The following is a 19,411-nucleotide window of genomic DNA, read 5'->3' on the forward strand; positions in this document are numbered from 1 at the left end:
CTCCTCTGTGGGGTGGCCCCTTGAGAGCAGGAGAGGTTCTTGTCTGTCCACCGGCTGGAAACGCAGGGACGTGAGGGGAAGAAATGAGGTGTTCCAAGTGAAAGAATGAGGTAGAGCCTCTGAGAAAGGTCTAGACGAAGCAGAGGTAAGTAATACTCCTGGTCTGTGGTTTAAGGTTAGGGTCTAAGGTACTCACTGAGCTGGGAGAGGAGCAGATGAAGCAGGGGGAATGCTTGAAAGTACCGAGCGGATGTCACCGAGCTGCAGGAGACAGTATCTGAACGGAAAGGCAGCTTGCAGGCTCGGTGTCCGAGTCCATGAGGCAGACAGTACGGCAGAGCTCAGCACAGCAAAGAGAGAAAAGCAGGAAAGATTGCAGGAGGAATGAAGGAGTGGTGTCGGATGGACCAAGTGCTCACTAGAGGCTCCCAGAAGGAGAGTGAGAGGAGGAGGCAGGAATCTTTTTTCTAAGTAGGCTTCTTGCCCAGCGCCCAGCCCAACATGGAGCTCGGAGTCAAGAGCCAGATGTGTAACTGGCTAAGTCACCCAGATGCCCCGGAAAGGGCAGAAATCTTTGAAGAAATAATGGCTGGAATGTTCTAACCTGGAGAGGGAAACCAACACCCAGATCCAGAGTCAGAGATGAACCCGAAGACACATGTTCTAGTTAACATGTCAGAAGTTTAAAATGATAGGATGCTGGAAGCTGCAAGAGAGAGAGTACTGTGTGTGCAAGGGAGCCCCTCGGGACCTTCCCCTCCTCCCCCCCAGGGCAGTATGGATGCACGCAGCCCCTCAAAGTCCAAAGTTCATAGACATGGAGCAGATGGCCCTACAGTTTGTGTGACCCATGGAGGACCCCAGATGGAACAGTCTGGAGAGGGACGGATGACGCTGGAGGCCTCCTGCTCCTCAATTTCAAGTTGTTACGTTTTGCTGTGCTCAGCAAAACCGTGGGGGACCAACCTGAAACCTCCCCTGGAGCAGTGGGGCACAAGAGGGAGCCCAGCAATAAACCCACGTGTGAAGGGTGCGTTAGTCTACAGTATGGGAGCCTAGAACACACAGCGGGAAGCTGGATCCCTGCCTCACACCACTCACAGAAGTGTCCTCCAAACAGATGAAAGATTTCCGTGTGAGGTCATAAAAGTCGTCGAAGAAAACCAGGCAGTGAGCTCCTTGACGTTGGTCTTGGGGATGATTTTTTTTAACACAGCACCACATACAGAAACATCAGCGGGACTGCACGAAACTAAAGGCTTCTGTGTACACAGGACGCCTGGGGCAGAGCGCAATGGCCACATGCTGTGTGGGGGAAGTGACCCTCCTGATGCCTGGGGAGGGCAGGCTCGGGGTTCCTTGCCTGTTTGTGGCGCTAGCGACCATGCAGGTGGCGGCGGTGGCCACGACCCCCGAGCACTTGGTGACAAGGACAGGGTGTTGTGTGTCTTTCCATTAACGCTTCAGCTGTGTTTCCTCCTGCCTCGAACAGAGGAGGTGGAGAAGATGAACAAGAAGATGGAGGAGGTGAGGGAAGCCAGCCTCCGCGTGGTGTCTGAGGATTTCCTCCAGGATGTGGCCGCCTCCACCAAGAGCCTGCAGGACTTGCTCTCGGCCCACGTGCTGTCCCCCTGGGGTGCTGAGGTAAAGGCGGAGCCCATGGAGGCCGAGGCCCCCAAAGGGAAGTCGGGGGCCGCGCTGGCCAAGAAGAGCAAGGGCCCTGTCAAGGAGGAAGGTGAGGGCCCCGGGCGCCCTGGCCCTGCCTTACCCCCAACCCCATCTCACCCCCCCCCCATGCTTTTTATTAGTGGTTGAACCTTTGCATTTCTTATCCCCTCCCAAGGCATCAACAAATCTGAGAAGAGGATGAAGTTAACTCTTAAAGGTGGTGCGGCCGTGGATCCTGATTCCGGTAAGCAGCCAGGAGCGCGAGCAGGCAGGTGGTCAGGAGGCCCGGTCTCACCTGCCCCCCACCCCCACCCCCACCCCCCCACCGTCTCCTCAGGCCCTCCTGTACTGAGGACACCTGTGTCTTATGGGGAGCCTCCCGAAGGCGGCATCAGTGTGTCTGGGCAGGTGTGAACCCCATGCCTGCAGACCCCCTCCTCCCCGCCCACCTCAGCCCCTTGTTGAGAAGAAAAGCAGGTGCTTTGTCTCTGAGACAGGTCTGGAACACTCCGCCCATGTCCTGGAGAAAGGCGGGAAGGTCTTCAGCGCCACCCTCGGCCTGGTGGACATCGTGAAGGGAACCAACTCCTATTACAAGCTGCAGCTGTTGGAGGACGACAAGGAAAGCAGGTGTGTCGTAGGGTCAGTCGAGGCTGGTAGGTCTGGCCCTTTGGGGAGCACGGGTATGGCAAGGCCTTCACACCGTGAAGTGGGGGGAGACACCGTCACCCTAAACGGCCTGGTTCCCCGGCATCCAGCCCCCCGACTTCGGGGGGTACGCTGTTGTCCCTCTGTCTCCCGAGACTCCTTTCTGCCCGTTGAAGAATCCAGATGACTGATCCCTTACACATGCCTGAAAGCTGCTTGAAGTGCATAAAGAAGGTTGGGCAAGAACCGAACTCGCTCCTTTTTTTTTTTTTTTTTTTTTTTAAATTTTTGAATGTTTATTTATTTTTGAGAGAGCAGGGGAGGAGCAGAGAGAGACAGAGAGAGATAGGATCAGAAGCAGGCTTCAGGCTTCAGGCTCTGAGCTGTCAGCACAGAGCCTGACGTGGGGCTTGAACCCACGAACCAAGAGATCACGACCTGAGCTGAAGTCAGACACTTAACTGACTAAGCCACTTAGGCGCCCCCCTTTCTCTTTTTTAAGGTTTGTTTATTTTGAGAGAGAGAGCAAGTTTGAGCAGGGGAGGGGCAGCAGGGGACAGAGAGGATCCCAAGCAGGCTCTTTGGGGCTCGAACTCAAAAACTGTGAGATCGTGACTTGAGTCCAAATCAAGAGTCTGACACAACCGACTGATCCTCCCAGGCGCTCCTCTTCAGCACTTTATCTGCTCCATTTGGCAGTGTGATCTTAAAAGGCATTCCTTTTTTTTTTTTCTTTCTTTCTTTCTTTTGTAATGTTTATTTTGAGAGAGGGCAGAGAGAGAGGATCCCAACCAAACAGGGTCAGAGTCTGATGCAGGGCTCCACCTCACAAACCATGAGTCTGTGAGCTGGACCAAATTAAGAGTCTGACACTCAACCGACCGAGCCCCCACCCCTGGGTGTCCCTTAAAGGCGCATTCGTTAACTTAAACTTCTAACCCCAGCTTCATGAAAAGTAAATCTGTTGTGGTCGTGCCCTTTGTTCGTCTGTGTCCTTTTCCCAGCCAGGCCGAGAGGGGGGACGCTCCTGAGTGTGAGTGGCTGGCCCCCAAGTCTGGTCTGACACCCCCTTCCCCAGGTATTGGATATTCAGGTCCTGGGGCCGCGTGGGCACGGTGATCGGCAGCAACAAGCTGGAGCAGATGCCATCGAAGGAGGACGCCATTGAGCACTTTATGAAATTATATGAGGAGAAAACTGGCAATGCCTGGCAGTCCAAGAACTTCACAAAGTTTCCCAAAAAGTTCTACCCTCTGGAGATCGACTACGGCCAGGTAATAGTCACTGAGTGCCCCACGCCGTCTCATCCTAGCGAAAGGGACGACGCCCGGGATCCTGTGGCATCAGCGAGCCCTTTTGAACTCTGAGTTAATCCTGGCCCTTCCCAAATGATAAGCAGGGAGAACATGTCCTACCTCGGTCAAGGCCCGTGTCATACGGAGAGCAAAGCCAGGCAGAGACCATGCCAGACCCCTGCAGACCTGAGTGCACTGTCCTGTCTGGCTGAGGGGGGTGGACCCAGAAGAAGCATAAGGTCTTGCAGACGAATGCTGCCCTCGGGTTGGGGGCGGGGTGCAGCTTAGGCAAGGACCAGGTCGTGTTCCTGAGAATGGGAAGGAGGATCGGAGGATCAGCCTCTGAAGTTGAGATTCCAGGTGTGGCTTCTGTCATGTGACCTGCTTTATCGTCCCGATAGAAATACAGTGACTTGGGCTCTGCTGAGTCATGGTTTGGGTCCCACGTTACTTCCTGAGCATTTCTGTTGTGCGTTCCCAGCTCACTCGCCTCCCCCTGTGTGTCACCAGATGTCTTCTGTTATCCCTGGAGTGATACTTTGTGGACATTCGTTCTGGCAAAGTGCTTATTACCCTACTTTTTATTCAAAAGTCTGCTATACTTGGCCCTTGGCCAGTGCAAAGGATTAGGGGTGCTGACGCTTCCCCCTGATGCCGTCATGAATTTACATTAAATTCATTTTTATTTATTTTGAGAGAGAGAGCATGTGCACACAAGCAGGGGAGGGGTAGAGAAGGGAGACAGTACCAAGCAGGCTCTGCTCTGTCAGCATGGAGCCTGATGCAGGGCTTGAAGCCATGAACTAATACCATGACCTGAGCTAAGATCGAGAGTCAGACACTTGGGGCGCCTGGGTGGCTGTCAGTTAACGTCTGACATCAGCTCAGGGCTGAGCTCACCGTTCGTGGGTTCAAGCCCCACATTGGGCTCAGCTTGGAGCCTTGAGCCTGCTTCAGATTCTGTGTCTCCCTCTCTCTGCCCCTCCCCCATTTGCACTGTGTCTTCTTTAAAAACAAAGTAAAGTTAAAACTTTTTTTAGTTTAAAGAGTCACACAATTAACTGACTACCCAGGCACCCCCAGGGTCAACTGTGCTTTAAAGAAAAGACGTTGCCCTTCACAGAAGGAAAGCTTTATAAATAAGTAGAAATTTTAATTCCCAGTTTTGGAGGCCTAACATGGCTTCCACGGGAGCTTTCCAACTTACAGAGCACCATGAGCTCTCACATTGAAAATAGAATTTAGGGGCACCCGGCTGGCTAAATCATTGGGCCGTGTGACTCTTGATCTTGGGGTTCTGAGTTCGAGCCTCACGTGGAGTGTGGCGATTATTTAAAAGTCAAACGTCCTTTATAGAATTTAACTTGCCTGTGATGTTGAGGTTGGCGGCAGAGATTGTCTAACTCGGCAGTGCCCCCTACTGGTTCGTTTTCCTGATTTCAAAAATAACATTTTAAGGACTTTTTGAGAATGACGAAGACAAAAAAAATCACGATCGCCCAGAATGAAGTACAGTTAGGATCATGCTGTGTGTCTTCAACACTCCGCTTCCTTCCTGGGCCCTTTTCCCCACCAGGAAATTGGAGCCTTGCCTTGCTGCTGTGTCGTGAGCACCCGCTCTGTCCCCTGACTGACCACGAGTGTTTCCCCATCTTCTGGAATAACACTGTCCAGTCGAGACGCATGACCACTTCTTAACAGTCTCAGTAGCTGCAGAAAGAGAAGCTCACAGGAGAGAGAGAGAATGAATGAATGAATGAATCCCAAGCAGGGTCCGTGCTGTCAGATCTGTGAGATCTGGACCTGAGCAGAGATCAAGAGTCGGATGCTTAACCGACTAAGCCGCCCAGGCGCCCCTTCAGTAGCTACGTTTTAAGAAGCAAAAAGAAACTGTGAAACTGATTATAGTAATTTATTTTCCTTTCTTATTTCTTTTGAAACTAAGGTTTTGAAATCCTCTCTATCTTTAGCCCTTGCAGCCTGTCTCAGCTCTAGTAGCTACTGCGTTAAACTACGCTGATTTACACCAGCATCTGTGAAGGCCGCACAGATGGTCAGAAGTCATAGCTCAGAGTCCGTAGTCATCTGTAACGACGCGAACGTTTACATAAACGCTTCTGTGGTTATTTTCGGTAGCGGTGGAGGAAATGGCTAGAGTAGATGCAGTTAAGTCAGGCTTTTAACGCGTCAGTACCTTGCTTTCTGGGGAAATTACAAGCAGGGAGTACGGACATGTCGAGGCCTCGGTGTCCCAGCAGGAAGTGTGGATCGGCTGTGATGTGGCCAGCAACTGCCAAGAGCAGGGACACGATACAGATCCAGTGTTCCAGGATCAGTGTCCAGTGCCGGTTAGGGTCACTCAGATAGATACTGAACGTGGCTCGTTTGCTAAGGACACCATGACTGACAGGGCGCAGTTCCTGCCCTCACTCAGAAGGTACAAGGGTCCAGGTGTTTGCCATGCAGTGTGATGTTGATGTAGCCTGGTTCTCCAGAGAGCAGGAGTAAAGTTCTGTGCCCTTAGCTTATGAGGAAGTGCAATACCAGGGAGCAGGGGTGAGGTGGGGAGGACAGGGCATTCACGAACTTGATCCTTTGGGACTGCGCAGAAAGCTGTGGCTCATTCTCAGTTGGCCCTGGGGCACGACCCTGTCGATGGAGTGGGGAGAACTGGTCCAGTGTCCCCTGGGTCCATGGTTTGTCCTCATGGCTCTGCACTTCCGGGTTGGCTAAGTGGTCCCTGGGCAGGTTTCCAGGTGGGAGGTGATGAGGAGGAAGGGATGTGGGCACGAGGTGGGGGGGGTGCGGGCATGAGGGGATGCGCGTGCCGCAGGCCAGCCTGTGTGGAGTTGGGTGCCACCTCGGAGGTTGGGGGAAGAGTCTGGAGCAGCCACAGGGACTTAGGGGCACAGAAAGCATCTGATCCTGGCACTCCTGCGGCAGCCGCTCCGCAGGCCTTGATTACTGCTCACCCTTGTTGCTGCTGGTGCCCTGTCTCGTGTTGTGTCCTGTGCCTGCAGCCCAGACGCCACCATCACTCTGTTGTGCTTGTCGCGTGGTCTCTTACTGATACTCTGTTCCTCCAGGACGAAGAGGCGGTGAGGAAGCTGACGGTAAACCCCGGCACCAAGTCCAAGCTCCCCAAACCGGTGCAGGACCTCATTAAGATGATCTTCGACGTGGAGAGCATGAAAAAAGCCATGGTGGAGTACGAGGTTACTGGACTTTTCTTTTTATCTGCCCTTTGCCCTTCACAGAGGGAGCCTGACCTCCAGCCTGATGCCAGGTTGGAGCTTGGGGACTCGTGTGTAGGGGCTGGGGGGGTGGTGTAGGTGCAGAGACCAGGGTGTTCCTTATGGGAACCTGACCCCCAGCCTGATGCCAGGTTGGAGCTCAGACACTGGTGCAGGGTGGGGCCTGGTATGGGACGGCTAGTGTGGCATGGGAGCTGGTGTGTGGAGCCCGGGATGTTTGCAGTGGGAGCCTGACCCTCAGCTTGAGGCCATCGCGGGGCCACTTGCGTTCCTACGGAGATGGTTGACTTGCTGTGAAACCTATGATGTGTTGTAGGGAGCTGGCCCCTGGGCCCCGTCCCCTTGCTCTGGTCCCCTCAATGCTGTGGACAGCTGCATGGCCATGGCTCTTGAGCGGGCTGACCAGACTTGTCCCGGAAGCCCAGTGTGTGGACCACTTACAATGCGAGCAAACCGCACACAAGGCTAGAGAACATGTCCCACGTGTGCCCTGGGATAGGAGTTATCCTGTGTCTGAGGGTGGGGGTGGGTTTGTCGTGTCTCCTGCCTGGGCCAGGGGCGGGGGTGCTGTGGGTTCAGCCAGGTGTCCCTGTTTGTTCTCCAGCCCAACTCCACTTGTCAAGGGGTAAAAGGGGTAAGTGTGGATCCCGGCGTCCCCGTTTGGGGCTCTGCTGGGCTGCTATTTGAGAGCCGTGTCCACTTTCCCAGAGGTTCGCCAGCAGGTCTGCCAGCAGCCGGGCTTGTGTAGTCTTGTTCAGATAGACCCCTGAGCTGCTGTCCCGTCGGGAGGGCTGGCCAGCGTGGCGGCTTGTGGACTGGCTCACAGGGTCAGGGCGCGGGAAGAGGAGCGGGGAGGTGACTGGGGCAGGGCGGGGAGGGTAGGGAATTTGTATCTTTCATTTTAAAAGAAACACCCTGTGGGTCACTGCCGGGTGCCTGTGTTTTGCTTCATGGACCTTCTCAACTCCCAACAGAGCAACGCTGCGGGTGAAAAGCTGGGTCTGCGCCGGCCTCTCTCACACGGGGGGCTCCATGTCTCAGGAGGAGCGGGGGCCTGTGGGGAGTGGGCGGGGCCCTGGGTGGGTGGGAGAGCATGGCAGCCTGGGAGCTCTGAGGGGGGGGGGGGGGCTCCGTGGCTCATCCCGGCCGGGTTGGCAGGGCTGCTTCTTCTCGCCCCCGTGGCCTGGGTGTGCATTTTGAGGGGTACAGGCCGGGAGACCTTGTCTCCTTTCAGATGAGCATCGGGACCCCCTGGTAAGGGTGCTGCTTGCCCCAGGAAACTGGCCCCCTCAGCTTCTGGCACCCGGTTCTGCTCGGGCCCTGCCCTGGCCCCAGAGTAGACACCTACCTTCTCCCTGGACCCGGAGACCAGCCCCCCACCCTCGCCATGGACTGGTGCCAGTGTCAAGGGGAGGGAGAGGAGTGTGTTCCACGGGGCAGGGCCATTCCTGGTTGCCGTGGGTACTCTGTCTCTGTTGCGGTCCTGTGGGCACAGGTGCAGAGGTGGCCCTAGGGACTTGGAAGGGTCCACTAGGAGTGGCCACAGACACGGCATCTCAGTATCAGAGTGAGGGCTCCAGTGCACAGGAGCAAGGAGTCCAGGCTGAGTGTCTCATGGCCCGGGGGCGGGGGGGGGGGCATGCCTTCTGAGGTTAGTGGTCCCTTGTGCAGATGGGTGAGCGAGGCCCAGGGATAGGCGCGTCCCTACATGTGGGCCTTGTGGAGCCGCGTTCTAGCTCTTCCTGCAACAGCTCACCACCTCTGTTGGTGGTGATTCCCGAGGTTTTGTGAGTGGTAACAGTGTTGCTGGAAAAACGTGTGACTTTTCAGGGTAACGCCATTAGCTTGAACACAAGATATGTATGCTCAGAAACGCATGCTTTTGGAAAGACAGTTCTTACTTGGCTGGGAGCTGCCTCAGCCATGTGGGTGGCCCTCATTCTCCTACCTTTGGGGTCGGTAGAAGTCATGGGGGACCGGGGGGACCTCATTTGGGCCATCCATGAAGCAAACGAGACCCTTGCACACAGACCCTGGGTGCAGGCGAGGCCATGAGCTGTAGTGCCAGGTCTCCCTGGAAGGGGCACTCTACAGAGCCCAGGGTGCCCGCTTGCCCTTCTCCGCCACGCAGAGTGGCTTTCAGAGGGAAAACTCCCCCTGTGTCTTCAGATTGATCTTCAGAAGATGCCCTTGGGGAAACTGAGCAAGAGGCAGATCCAGGCGGCATACTCCATCCTCAGCGAGGTCCAGCAGGTAGGCGGGGCCCCTCCCCAGACCCCTCTGTACCCTGGTTAGTGGAGTCCCACACCACAGCTCACAGGGGTTAGATTTTTTTCAGTTCGATAAGTGTGGTAAGTGTCTGCTATGTGCCAAAGATGGGCACAGAACTGATGAGTTAGGCGTGTTTTCAGTAATCGTATACATAATGCTCCCTGTGAGCTGGATAAGGTATTTGGTTCTCCAGCCCCATAAAAATGCTCTGATGTTGTGTCCCTGTTGGTGAGGCTGAGATTGGGGGTGCTTGGCCAGCTCAGTCGTGGAGCATGTGACTCTGGATCTCGGGTATAGAGATTATGAGAGCTCTTAAAAAAAAACTTAAGGAAAATAGAACTTGAAATTGTCTTGCAGTTATTAGGAAGTTATCGAACAGAAAGCAAAGTATTTTCTCCATTTTGTTCATGCTCGTTGGACATCACCCTGCTGGGCATCCCCCAGGGCCTCCTCTGTGCCCTGAAGGTCAGGGTGCAGACCCAGCCTGTGAAAGAGGAACTGGGAAGCTGAAGTGGGACCTCAAAAGCAGAAAGTACAGGAAAAGAGGCCTTGAAATGGAGCCCTTAAATCCAGTTAACAGCTGCTCCTGAGCCTTGGTCCCTTGTTGCCCACTGGCTGGGACATGAAGGCCTGTTCCATAACCCACCCCCCCCACCCCCCCCAAGGCCTGTTCTATAACCCACACCCCCCACACACACACCCCCGGCAGAGCAAACCGCAGACAGAAACATTAGGGCTCAGGGAAGCCTGTGTCCCAGTGACAAGCACACATGAGGCCTGGGGCCTGCAGGGTCCACATTGTCGCCCCTTGACCATCCTGTGGCCTCCCTGATCCCGCTCCTCCATCTTCTTCCATCTCTGCATTTATTGAGCACTCTCTGCATATGGGGCAGTAGTTGGCATTGTGGCGGTGAGGGGAGCTTAGCCATTCTGTTCCCGCCTTGCAGCCAAAGGTCCCTGGTAAGGGGGACACCAGAGTTTAGAAGTTTCTCGGCAGTGCCCATGGGCTTGTCCCCTAGATGCTGCAGTGGATGTCTTGTATGGCAGCGGGTGCGTGCTGAGGCCACAGATGCATGGTTCTCCCTGAACTAGAAGTGCATGTGCGGAGGGGTCCTGCACTCAGTATGGTGTGATGCCAATACTAACTGGTCTGGAACGTTTCCCTGTGTCTCCTGGCCCGCCGCGTGCGGAGGGGCCCCCCCAGCTGCCACCTTAGTCCCTGTCCCCTCTGTCTCCTCCCCCGAAGGCATTGTCCCAGGGCAGCAGTGACTCCCAGATCTTGGATCTATCCAATCGCTTCTACACCCTGATCCCCCACGACTTCGGCATGAGGAAGCCTCCGCTCCTGAACAACACAGATAGCGTGCAGGTGCGCCTGGCGGTTCTGGTGGGGGCGGGCTGTGGGGCTGTGGCCGCGCCCCGTGTCCTGGGCCCTGTGTGTGATCCACCCTGCAGCTGCTCCCCCTTGTGACCCCTGAGGGCAGGCCTGGGGCTGCTGGAAGGATACCTCCAGGCCTTTGCTTTGAAGCGGGGGTTTCTTCCCACGTGGATGGAGACAAACCAAATGCTGAACAGATGCCACACAGGTCCCAGGGAAAGAGCTGCAGGGGCAGGCCGGCCTCTCCTGACAGCACCATCCTCCCTGCTGTCCCTCCATGGCTCAGGGAGCCAGCCAGCAGTCCCCACGGTCCCCACATGTCCCACGCGCACAGATGGAGATGAGTTCTTGCCGTAGGCTTGTAACTTGCAGCCCTCCTCTTCCCCCCCCCACCCCCCGGGGCTCCCCAGCACCCTGGGGGGTCCCTGGCAAGATTCACTCTGAGCAGCGGGTAGGTCACAAGCTGTGCCCCTCCCTCACCCCCAGCTGTCCGCTGTCTGCCGCAAGCAGGAGTGTGTCCCTTCTCCTACAGGCCAAGGTGGAGATGCTGGACAACCTGCTGGACATCGAGGTGGCTTACAGCCTGCTCAGGGGGGGCTCAGACGATAGCAGCAAGGACCCCATCGATGTTAACTATGAGAAGCTCAAGACTGACATCAAGGTAATGCCCTCCCCCCCACGCACCTGACTGTTCATGCCCATGGGGCAGCGGTCCCCAAACCAGAATGTACGTCCTCCCCGCCCAGAGCTGCTTGAAACAGATTGCGGCGGGGGCGGGGGGGGGGGGTGGCTCTCACCTGGAGACAAGCAGCTTATTGGCTGTGCAGCCTTCCAGGCCAGGGCCTCTGCTACAGGGTTTTGAGGGGCCTTCCAGAAAGTTCCTTCATCCTTAAGCTAGAGAGGATCTGTTTTGAACACTTGTGTGGCACGAACTCTAGAAGGTTCATTACACTGTTTCACAAGCAGCATCCATAGTAAGTCGACAGTGCCTGGTCCATGCTCCGAGGCCAAGGGACGGTGCTGAGACACAGTCCCTGAACTTCCAGGGGGTGGGGTCTTAGGTAGAAATCCATGTCTCTCCAGTCCTTCACCTTGGCCCGCAGGGTTGTGAGCATGAGTCTGGAATGGGGTGTTTACACCTGCTTCCTGCTTGGGACGAAAAACATCTGTAGGCCCAGTAGAAGCCACCAAATGTTGCGGGTTCGTTCCCCAGGGCACCTTGACCATTGTGCTGTGGGTCTGGTTCTCTGTGAAGGGCTTGTTCTGTCTTTTAAGTAAACTGTGAGGAAAACCAGGAATCCTGGACTTCTGCCTGGGGGCGGGGGTGGGGTTAAGAACATGAGAATAGGACACCCGGCCTTCACCACAGCGTGTGAGCGTCTGTGCGTGTGCATGCATGTGTGCCGCATAGCTCACAAAGAATCGGTGGCTGTTAGCTGGGCCAAAGCCACAGTGTACACGGCCCTGAGGACTCCAGGAGGGTCCTCCTCCTCCTCCGAGAGTCATGGCTGCAGGATGGCTTGTGGCCCACGTGCTTTAACCCGTGCATGGTGGGCTCGTTAGGTGGCAGCCAGCTCCTTGTCTACAGAGGGCCTCGCGTGGGGCTGTTCTGCCTCGGTGGCTCTCTGGGGGTTTCCCTCACTCTGACTCCAAGACGCAACGTTCTAGGTGGTGGACAGAGACTCTGAGGAGGCGGAGACCATCAGGAAGTACGTTAAGAACACCCACGCGACCACGCACAATGCTTACGACCTGGAAGTTGTTGACGTAAGAACCTCTCCCTGCCCCTACCCCCTTTTTCGCCCTGCTGGCTCTGGCCCGCCCCCTCTTACGTGAGCCTGGGCCGAAAAGAACCATTTACTTTCACCTTAAATAACCGAAAGAGGTGACTCAGTTGTTGAACAGAGACATTAGAAGTGTTACGGTTTTGGGGGACTGCTTATCATCAGAGGCACATCGAGGGTCCACAGTGGGCTCCTGTCCCCGCCTGAATGAACCCCGTGTCCCACCATAGGGGCCGTGCATCCGGGAGATTTGTTGGGAGGTTGGTTACGCAGAGTAACCAGGCTCCACATGCTCTCTTGTTACCCCACGAGCAGATTTTTAAGATTGCGCGTGAGGGTGAGAGCCAGCGCTACAAGCCGTTTGCGCAGCTGCGGAACCGAAGGCTGCTGTGGCACGGGTCCAGGACCACCAACTTCGCTGGCATCCTGTCGCAGGGGCTACGGATAGCCCCGCCGGAAGCACCTGTGGTAGGTGCCCGGACAGCGCTACTCCAGCACTGTCTGTGTAGACAGCTTTGGGGGGGTGGGGGGAATGCTCCCTAAAGGTGGGATTTGGCTCCACCACAGCTGACAGATGGCTGTTGCCAGACATCCCCCACCGGGCCCTCAGGCTCCATCCCCAGAGAGTGTCCTCACCTCCCGACCCTGACCCTGACTCTGGGTGGTGAGGCTGTGTGTCAGCTGTAGTTTCTGGAACAGAAGTGAGGTGTCCAGAACCTGCTGTGAGTGCTGACTGGTGTGTGGACGTGCCCCGGGGCCCAGTGCGTCCAGGCCTGCCGCCACCCGGCCACAAGAGACTCACACCACCCTGTGGACCATGGGGGTGGCCACGGACAGGAGCTCAGGGACAAGCTTGCCGGCCGCCCATTCCATGATTGTGGGAAATGGGGAGCGAAGCAGTGTCATGGCTGGGGCAGAGGCCCTGACTCTGAGCACCGTGTTTGACTCACAGAAGGAAGTAAAAGTCACAGCCACCATTTATGGGGTGTACGCGCACCAGGCACTGAGCTAAACGCGTATGGACTCGTTGAGTTTTCACAAGAGCCCCAGGCGGCCCTTTCCCAGTTCAGAGAAGAGAGCAGGGTCCCGAGGATACGTAGCGTCCGTGGCCCCTGGGTGCCCAGCAGAGCGGGCCTGGGTGGCCGTCCCCTGGCACCAGGTCCCGGTCGGCCCTCGGTAGATGGGTGGTGCTACGAACATTGGCTGGAAGGTTTCAGTGGCCCTTTTCCAACCCTTCAGACAGGCTACATGTTCGGGAAAGGAATCTACTTCGCCGACATGGTGTCCAAGAGTGCCAACTACTGCCACACGTCCCAGGCAGACCCCATAGGCCTGATCCTGCTGGGAGAGGTGGCCCTTGGAAACATGTGAGTGAGCCTGGCTTTGGGCGGGTCCAAGAACTCTCGACCTCTGCGATTGGAGAAACCAGTGTAGTTTAGTGAACAACGGAGGCCTGGGAGCACCCCCTGAAACACAGCATCTGGGACCAGCAGGATCCCTGAGAGGCAGGGGTTGGCTTGCACGGAGGACAGTCACCCCCACTGTGCACACCGCTGGTGTTTCAGTTTTCTGTTTGAGACTAACCCTGATCAAACTGGAGTCCGTCCCAGTTTCAAATTCCCCGCAGAGACAACCTGGTTGGTCCTGCCTGGGCTGGGTGTCAGCCTCGATCCTGTCCCTGTAAGATGGAGTTTCGTGACAGGCCAGAGGCCTGGGGGTCGTGGCCTGGGCAGAGAAGCCTCCACAGCATCCGGCCATGGATGGCTCTGGACAGGACAGGACTGCTCCTTTGGAGTGGCTCCGTAGCAGCAGTCATTGGCACAATCCATTCCCCACCAGCAGCACCCTCGCTTTCCAAAGCCAAGCTGGGAGGGAGCTCCCAGCAGAGAGGGCAGCTGGGTCCTCGGGGCGTTTGTCTGTACTCCCTGGGCTTCCCGAGTCAGACTGCAGGTGCATGGAGGCTCTGACGCTCTTCTGTCACAAACAGGTACGAGCTCAAGCATGCTGCGCACATCACCAAGCTACCCAAGGGCAAGCACAGCGTCAAAGGTAAACTGCGGCCCTGTCGCTGGTGCGCGCTGTCTGCAGCTGGCCGTGCGCACAGCACAGGGGAGCCTCGGCGGGCTTTTAACCTGACTCCGCTGCGGCGCAGGCAGCCTTTGTCACCTCCCGTCACCAGGTGGGGATGGGGAGGGGGGTGCTGTTCTTCCTGGAATCGGGAAGGCTTGTGCCCCGGGAATGTGGTTTATAACCCATAGGCTTCTGTCTGGAAGAAGGTTCAAGCTGAGAACTCATGTGGGTCTTTAGCATGAGTGTGCAGACCCCGTTCAAAGTGGCCTCCTTGCATCAAGACGTATCCAGTCTGACCTCCCAATCCAGACCACTCACGCCTCCTGTCCTGCAGGTTTGGGCAAGACGACCCCTGACCCTTCAGCTAGCGTCACCATGGACGGTGTAGAAGTTCCCCTGGGGACAGGGATCCCATCAGGCATTAACGACACCTGTCTGCTGTATAACGAGTATCCTTTTTCGTGCGGGCAGAGGGGGCTGTCCTAGGGCAGGGGTCACCTCCTGGTGCCCCGCATCCCAGCCACGGGCTGACTGGAGCCCCTCCGTCTGTACCCTTGGCGGCCTGGCGCTGCCCTGGAGGAGACAGCCTGGTCCGCGGGGGGTGACCAGCGCCCCACCCGCGTGGCGGTGGCCAGCTGGCTCCATGGGGACACCATGTGCTCCTTGACCCACCCCCTCCAGGTACATCGTCTACGACATCGCTCAGGTCAATCTCAAGTACCTGCTGAAGCTCAAGTTCAACTTCAAGACGTCCCTGTGGTGAGCCCGGGCATGTGACCGAGGCACAGCCCGGGCGTTGGGGCGCACTCACCAGCCGGGCGCCGGCTGACTGTTGGGGGCTCTCATGGCCGAGAGCGCAAACCTTCCCAAATCCCCTTAGAAAGGATTCTCTGTGAGTGTTTGGTCACGTGTTAAACGATTTTCCCAGCTTTTCAAATCCCTTGTTCATGTGGGTCTGAGGGTGGGACGGGCAGTGGGGTCCTGCCAGCCAGCAGCCAGGTGGGGACAGCCGATGACACACGGGAAGCCGGCTCCGTCAGAGCGTCTGCCTTACTGGTTTCCCAGGAGAGGAAAAACTATCTTCCACCAAGTCAAGGGTCTGCCTTTAGTTTGCATTTTGGAAAAATGTTAAGCATTTATTTTGAGGTAAAATAAAAACTAATTTCATACTATTTAGGTTTTCTTTATTTTGCATTTATTGTGATTTGTGTGTGTGTGTGTGTGTGTGTGTGTGTGTGTGTGTGTGTGTGTGTAGCTTCTGCTCCTCTCCACCCACCACCCACCCCCACCCCCCCGCCCCCGGTGTGTGAATTCTGTAGGGAGACTGGAGGAGGAAAGTTAACGATTTCTCATACTTAGGAGGGGGAAATGCTTTCCTTTTCTGGAGACACGGGAACGCGGATTCTGTCAGAATGTGTAGTATTGAGGGGCCTGGGGGTCTCGGTTGGTTAGTGTCCGACTTTGGCTCAGGTCATGATCTCATAGTTCGTGGGTTCAAGCCCTGCGCTGGACTCTGTGCTGACAACTCGGAGCCTGGAGCCTGCTTTGGATTCTCGCTCTCTTGCTCTCTCTGCCTCTCCCCCACTCACACGCTGTCTCTGAAATAAAAACATTTAAAAAGAAGAAAAGAAAGAATATGTAGTGAATTAATCACTGCATCTAAAATTCCCGAACCTTTTCAAGCAGTCCGTCTTCCAGGCGGAGACTATCGCTGACACACCTGGCAGCTGATGGTATCTCAGCGGGACCGGCTTCTGCGTTTGTGTTTCGTGCATCTGGTCTCATTCTGACTACAATCTGGTGACTTTGCAGTACAAGGTCCGAGAAGACCACAGGGACTTGGTGCTTGTGTCTGGGGGACCCCGGAATGTCCCAGGCAGCAGGTGGCTGCACCTGGTGGTGGTGGCCCATCTAAAGTGGCTGAAGAGCAGACTTGCTGGGGTGAAACCGTGCCTGCCCTCTGGCTGCAGGACCTGTCATGGGGCAGGACGTGCTGTCAGCTTGCGGTTCCGTCTGTGGGGCGCACTTCGCGCTGCTCTGCATGCGGAAGTAACCCGGAGGGGAAGGCGGGGTGGTGGCTGTGACACGCAGACCTCCGAGGGAAGGAGAACGCTGAGTGTGGGCTGCACGGTAGCGGCACAGGCCAGAGGAGGCGCAGTGAGCCACCATCTGATTCTCGGGTTCAACAGGGATTTGGTGAGAGACCAAGCAAACGTCTCCACAAGGAGAGAGGAGCAGGTGTTCTCGGAGCTAAGCTGCATGGAGCGATGATAACAGGTGGTGTGGCCGTGGCTGTGGCCTGCGGTCATCTGAGGGCCAGGCAAACCCAAGTTGAGGTGTGGACTCGCAGGTGAGTCAACTCAATAGCAGTAGAGTCCTCATCTTCCCAGAGCCCTCGATCTGATGAAAGCCCTTGGTGCCTTTGACCAGAGACCTGCTCCAGTGAGATGGCCGGTCGATCAGGCCCAGGCTTCCTGGGTCCTGAATGTTCTGTGTCCCTCACCACCCTGGTCCACACAAGGAAAAGCACTCACCCTCCCCATCCTTGATGGAACAAAGTATTTTTAGGTTGGAGTGATTGCTTAATGGGTTCCCTGTAATCAAAGCTGATTTTTTTTTTAGAGGGGATGTCAGGTCTAATAGGATTTACTTATTTTTAATGTTTATTTTTGGGAAAGAGAGAGCACAAACAGGAGGGGCCAAGAGAGAGGGAGGCACAGAATCTGAAGCAGGCTCCAGGCTCCAAGCCCAGAGCCTAACCGGGGGCTCGAACCCATGAGCCATGAGATCATGACTTGAGGTGAAGTTGGACACTTAACCTCCAGAGCTACTCAGGTGCCCCAGTCAAAACTGATTTCTTAAAGAGATTTGCGTTCCTGAATTAAGTTTTCTTCTGAAAGGGAACCTACTTTATTATATTTTGGGTGTCTTACCTCACTTAAGAACCAGTCAAGTCCTGACCCAGAGCAGAGCTAAAACGCATCCTGGTAAGTAAGCCTTTCACAGAAACCCAAGCGCAGGTGGGCAAGTGGGCTGCTGTCTACCTGGAGCCGGCTCATGGTCCAGACCACTTTGGCCCACCGGGGCCATGTGCACACAGCCATCCCTGTCCCTGCAGGGTGTCAGCCAGTGGGTCCGAAGCTGTGCCTTGCTGCCCTTGGGCTGTCGCCCTCTTCTGGATGGAACCGGTGAGCCAACATCCCAGAGCCCATGGTCTGTCCCCTGAAGGGGAGGACACCCCCACCCCACCAAATCTGCAAGCGCTCACTCTGCAGCCTGCCCCCACATCATCCTCTGGACATCGGGCATCTCCCCGTTGAGGCCTGAGTCCAGGAATGGCTTCTCTTGCACCTGCCGGGTGTGTCCTGTTAACACTTCGGGTCACCCATGTTTCTGAGGGGTATCAGTTCCCGAGGCCCCTTCCCTTAAATTCTACGTCAATTCCCATAAGTTTAGATTGTGCAGGGTTTGTAAGGCATGGTATTCCCACCACTAATGTAGCCAAGGCCTTCGAATGCAAGTCCTTTGGGGCCGATGGTGGGTTTAGTGAGGTCTGGCGACCTCAGCAGCCTCTTTGCCCTGTTTCCTGGCTGAGGACCAGTCCCTAACGTGGATAATCTGGGAGCACCTGGGAGCTCAGTCGGTTGAGTGCCCAACTCGATTTTGGCTCAGGTCATGATCTCATGATTCATGGGATCAAGCCCCGCATTAGGCTCTGCACTGACAGTGAAGAGCTTGCTTGGGATTCCCTCTCCCTCTCTCTCTGCCCTTCCCCTGCTCGTGTGCTCTCTCTCCTTGTCTCTCTCTCACTCAAAGAAACTTAAAAAAAAGTGGGGTGCCTGGGTGGCTCAGTCACTTAAGCATCCAACTTCTGGCACAGGTCATGACCTCACGGTTGGTGGTTTTGAGCCCCGCATCAGCCTCTGTGCTGACAGCTCAGAGCCTGGAGCCTGCTTCAGATTCTGTGTCTGCCTCTCCCCCTCCCCTGAACTGTCTCTATCAAAAACAAACATTAGAAAAATTAACAACAAAAAAACAGACTCCTGTCTGTTGGTATCTGTAAATGTTTAGGTCTGTCTGTGGTCCCAGATTCGTCACCTCCTAGCTCAATGCATTCTGAACTCAGGGCCTTTGGAGAACCACTGACAGACTCTGCTTGGGGAAACCGAGGCAGGGCCCAAAGGAGCAGCGCTGTGTACTCTTGGGGTCACCCAAGCCATGGCCCTGATCTGGCCCTTTACCCAAGGCTCTCTCCCTCATTGACCAAAAAGATGTATCGAGCCATTCAGAATCCCTGAACTCTTTTGGTACCAACTCTTTGAGTTGTTCAGAGTCATTTGTTTAAGATTGTCTTTATGGAATCTCTACACACAGTGAGGCTTGAATTCATAACCCCGAGATAAAGTCTGACACTGTACCGACAGCCAGCTGGGAGCCCCTTTTAAGTTGTTTTGAGAATGTGTGTGCTAAGACTTTGCCTAGATCCTGACCTTGACAGGCCCTCAGTAAATCTCAGCCATGATTGCTGGAATCCCAGGACAGATTTTGCCGCAGTGTGTCTGAGCAAGATTCTCCAGATGAAAAAGGGGAGGCCAGGGACCAGGACAGAGACCCCAGATCTTGTACTTTGGAGGGGGAAGGTGGTGAGAGCAAGAGCCCAAGGCTAGAAAGGGGCCAGCCACATGCACCCGCTTCCATCCCTCATGAAACCTCACAGGGACCCTGGCCTTCCTACTCCATGTGGCACCATCCCTATGCCTCCCCAGCACCCACCTTCACTGAAAGGACCAGACTCTAGAACTGTCCCCTACCAGGCCTGGCCCCACTTCCAGGCAGGCCCCCTGGGGCTCAGAATAGCCCAGCCGCTGCATCAGCAGATGGCCGGGCTAAATTTAGCCCCGTGGTGCTCACCCAGGGCTCAGCTGGGCCCTTGGATTTGAATAAGCGGGTGTGTGGCTTTGCCCCGGAGCCAAGAGGAAAGCTTTGAGCAGTTGTGATCTGTGAGTCTGCCACTTCGCTGGCATCCCTGAAATACGGTTTCGA

The 19,411-nt window shown here is 55.8% G+C and overlaps 1 protein-coding gene across 1 annotated transcript in view; it reads left to right on the forward strand.

The window, feature by feature from the left end:
* PARP1 (poly(ADP-ribose) polymerase 1) overlaps positions 1-15,540 on the forward strand; it is a 34,729-nt gene extending 19,189 nt beyond the window's left edge. The window contains exons 10-23 of the mRNA XM_029934896.1: positions 1,493-1,735; positions 1,844-1,912; positions 2,166-2,298; positions 3,395-3,590; positions 6,698-6,826; positions 9,035-9,118; positions 10,383-10,505; positions 11,047-11,175; positions 12,183-12,281; positions 12,614-12,766; positions 13,538-13,665; positions 14,286-14,347; positions 14,703-14,817; positions 15,050-15,540. Of these exons, the coding sequence (XP_029790756.1) occupies positions 1,493-1,735; positions 1,844-1,912; positions 2,166-2,298; positions 3,395-3,590; positions 6,698-6,826; positions 9,035-9,118; positions 10,383-10,505; positions 11,047-11,175; positions 12,183-12,281; positions 12,614-12,766; positions 13,538-13,665; positions 14,286-14,347; positions 14,703-14,817; positions 15,050-15,131 (1,745 nt within the window). The 3' untranslated portion in view covers positions 15,132-15,540. The remainder of the gene's footprint in view (positions 1-1,492; positions 1,736-1,843; positions 1,913-2,165; positions 2,299-3,394; positions 3,591-6,697; positions 6,827-9,034; positions 9,119-10,382; positions 10,506-11,046; positions 11,176-12,182; positions 12,282-12,613; positions 12,767-13,537; positions 13,666-14,285; positions 14,348-14,702; positions 14,818-15,049) is intronic.
* Positions 15,541-19,411: the final 3,871 nt, after the last annotated feature.

This window comes from Suricata suricatta, chromosome 3 (genome assembly GCF_006229205.1).
Source record: "Suricata suricatta isolate VVHF042 chromosome 3, meerkat_22Aug2017_6uvM2_HiC, whole genome shotgun sequence".
Taxonomy (NCBI): Eukaryota; Metazoa; Chordata; class Mammalia; order Carnivora; family Herpestidae; genus Suricata; species Suricata suricatta.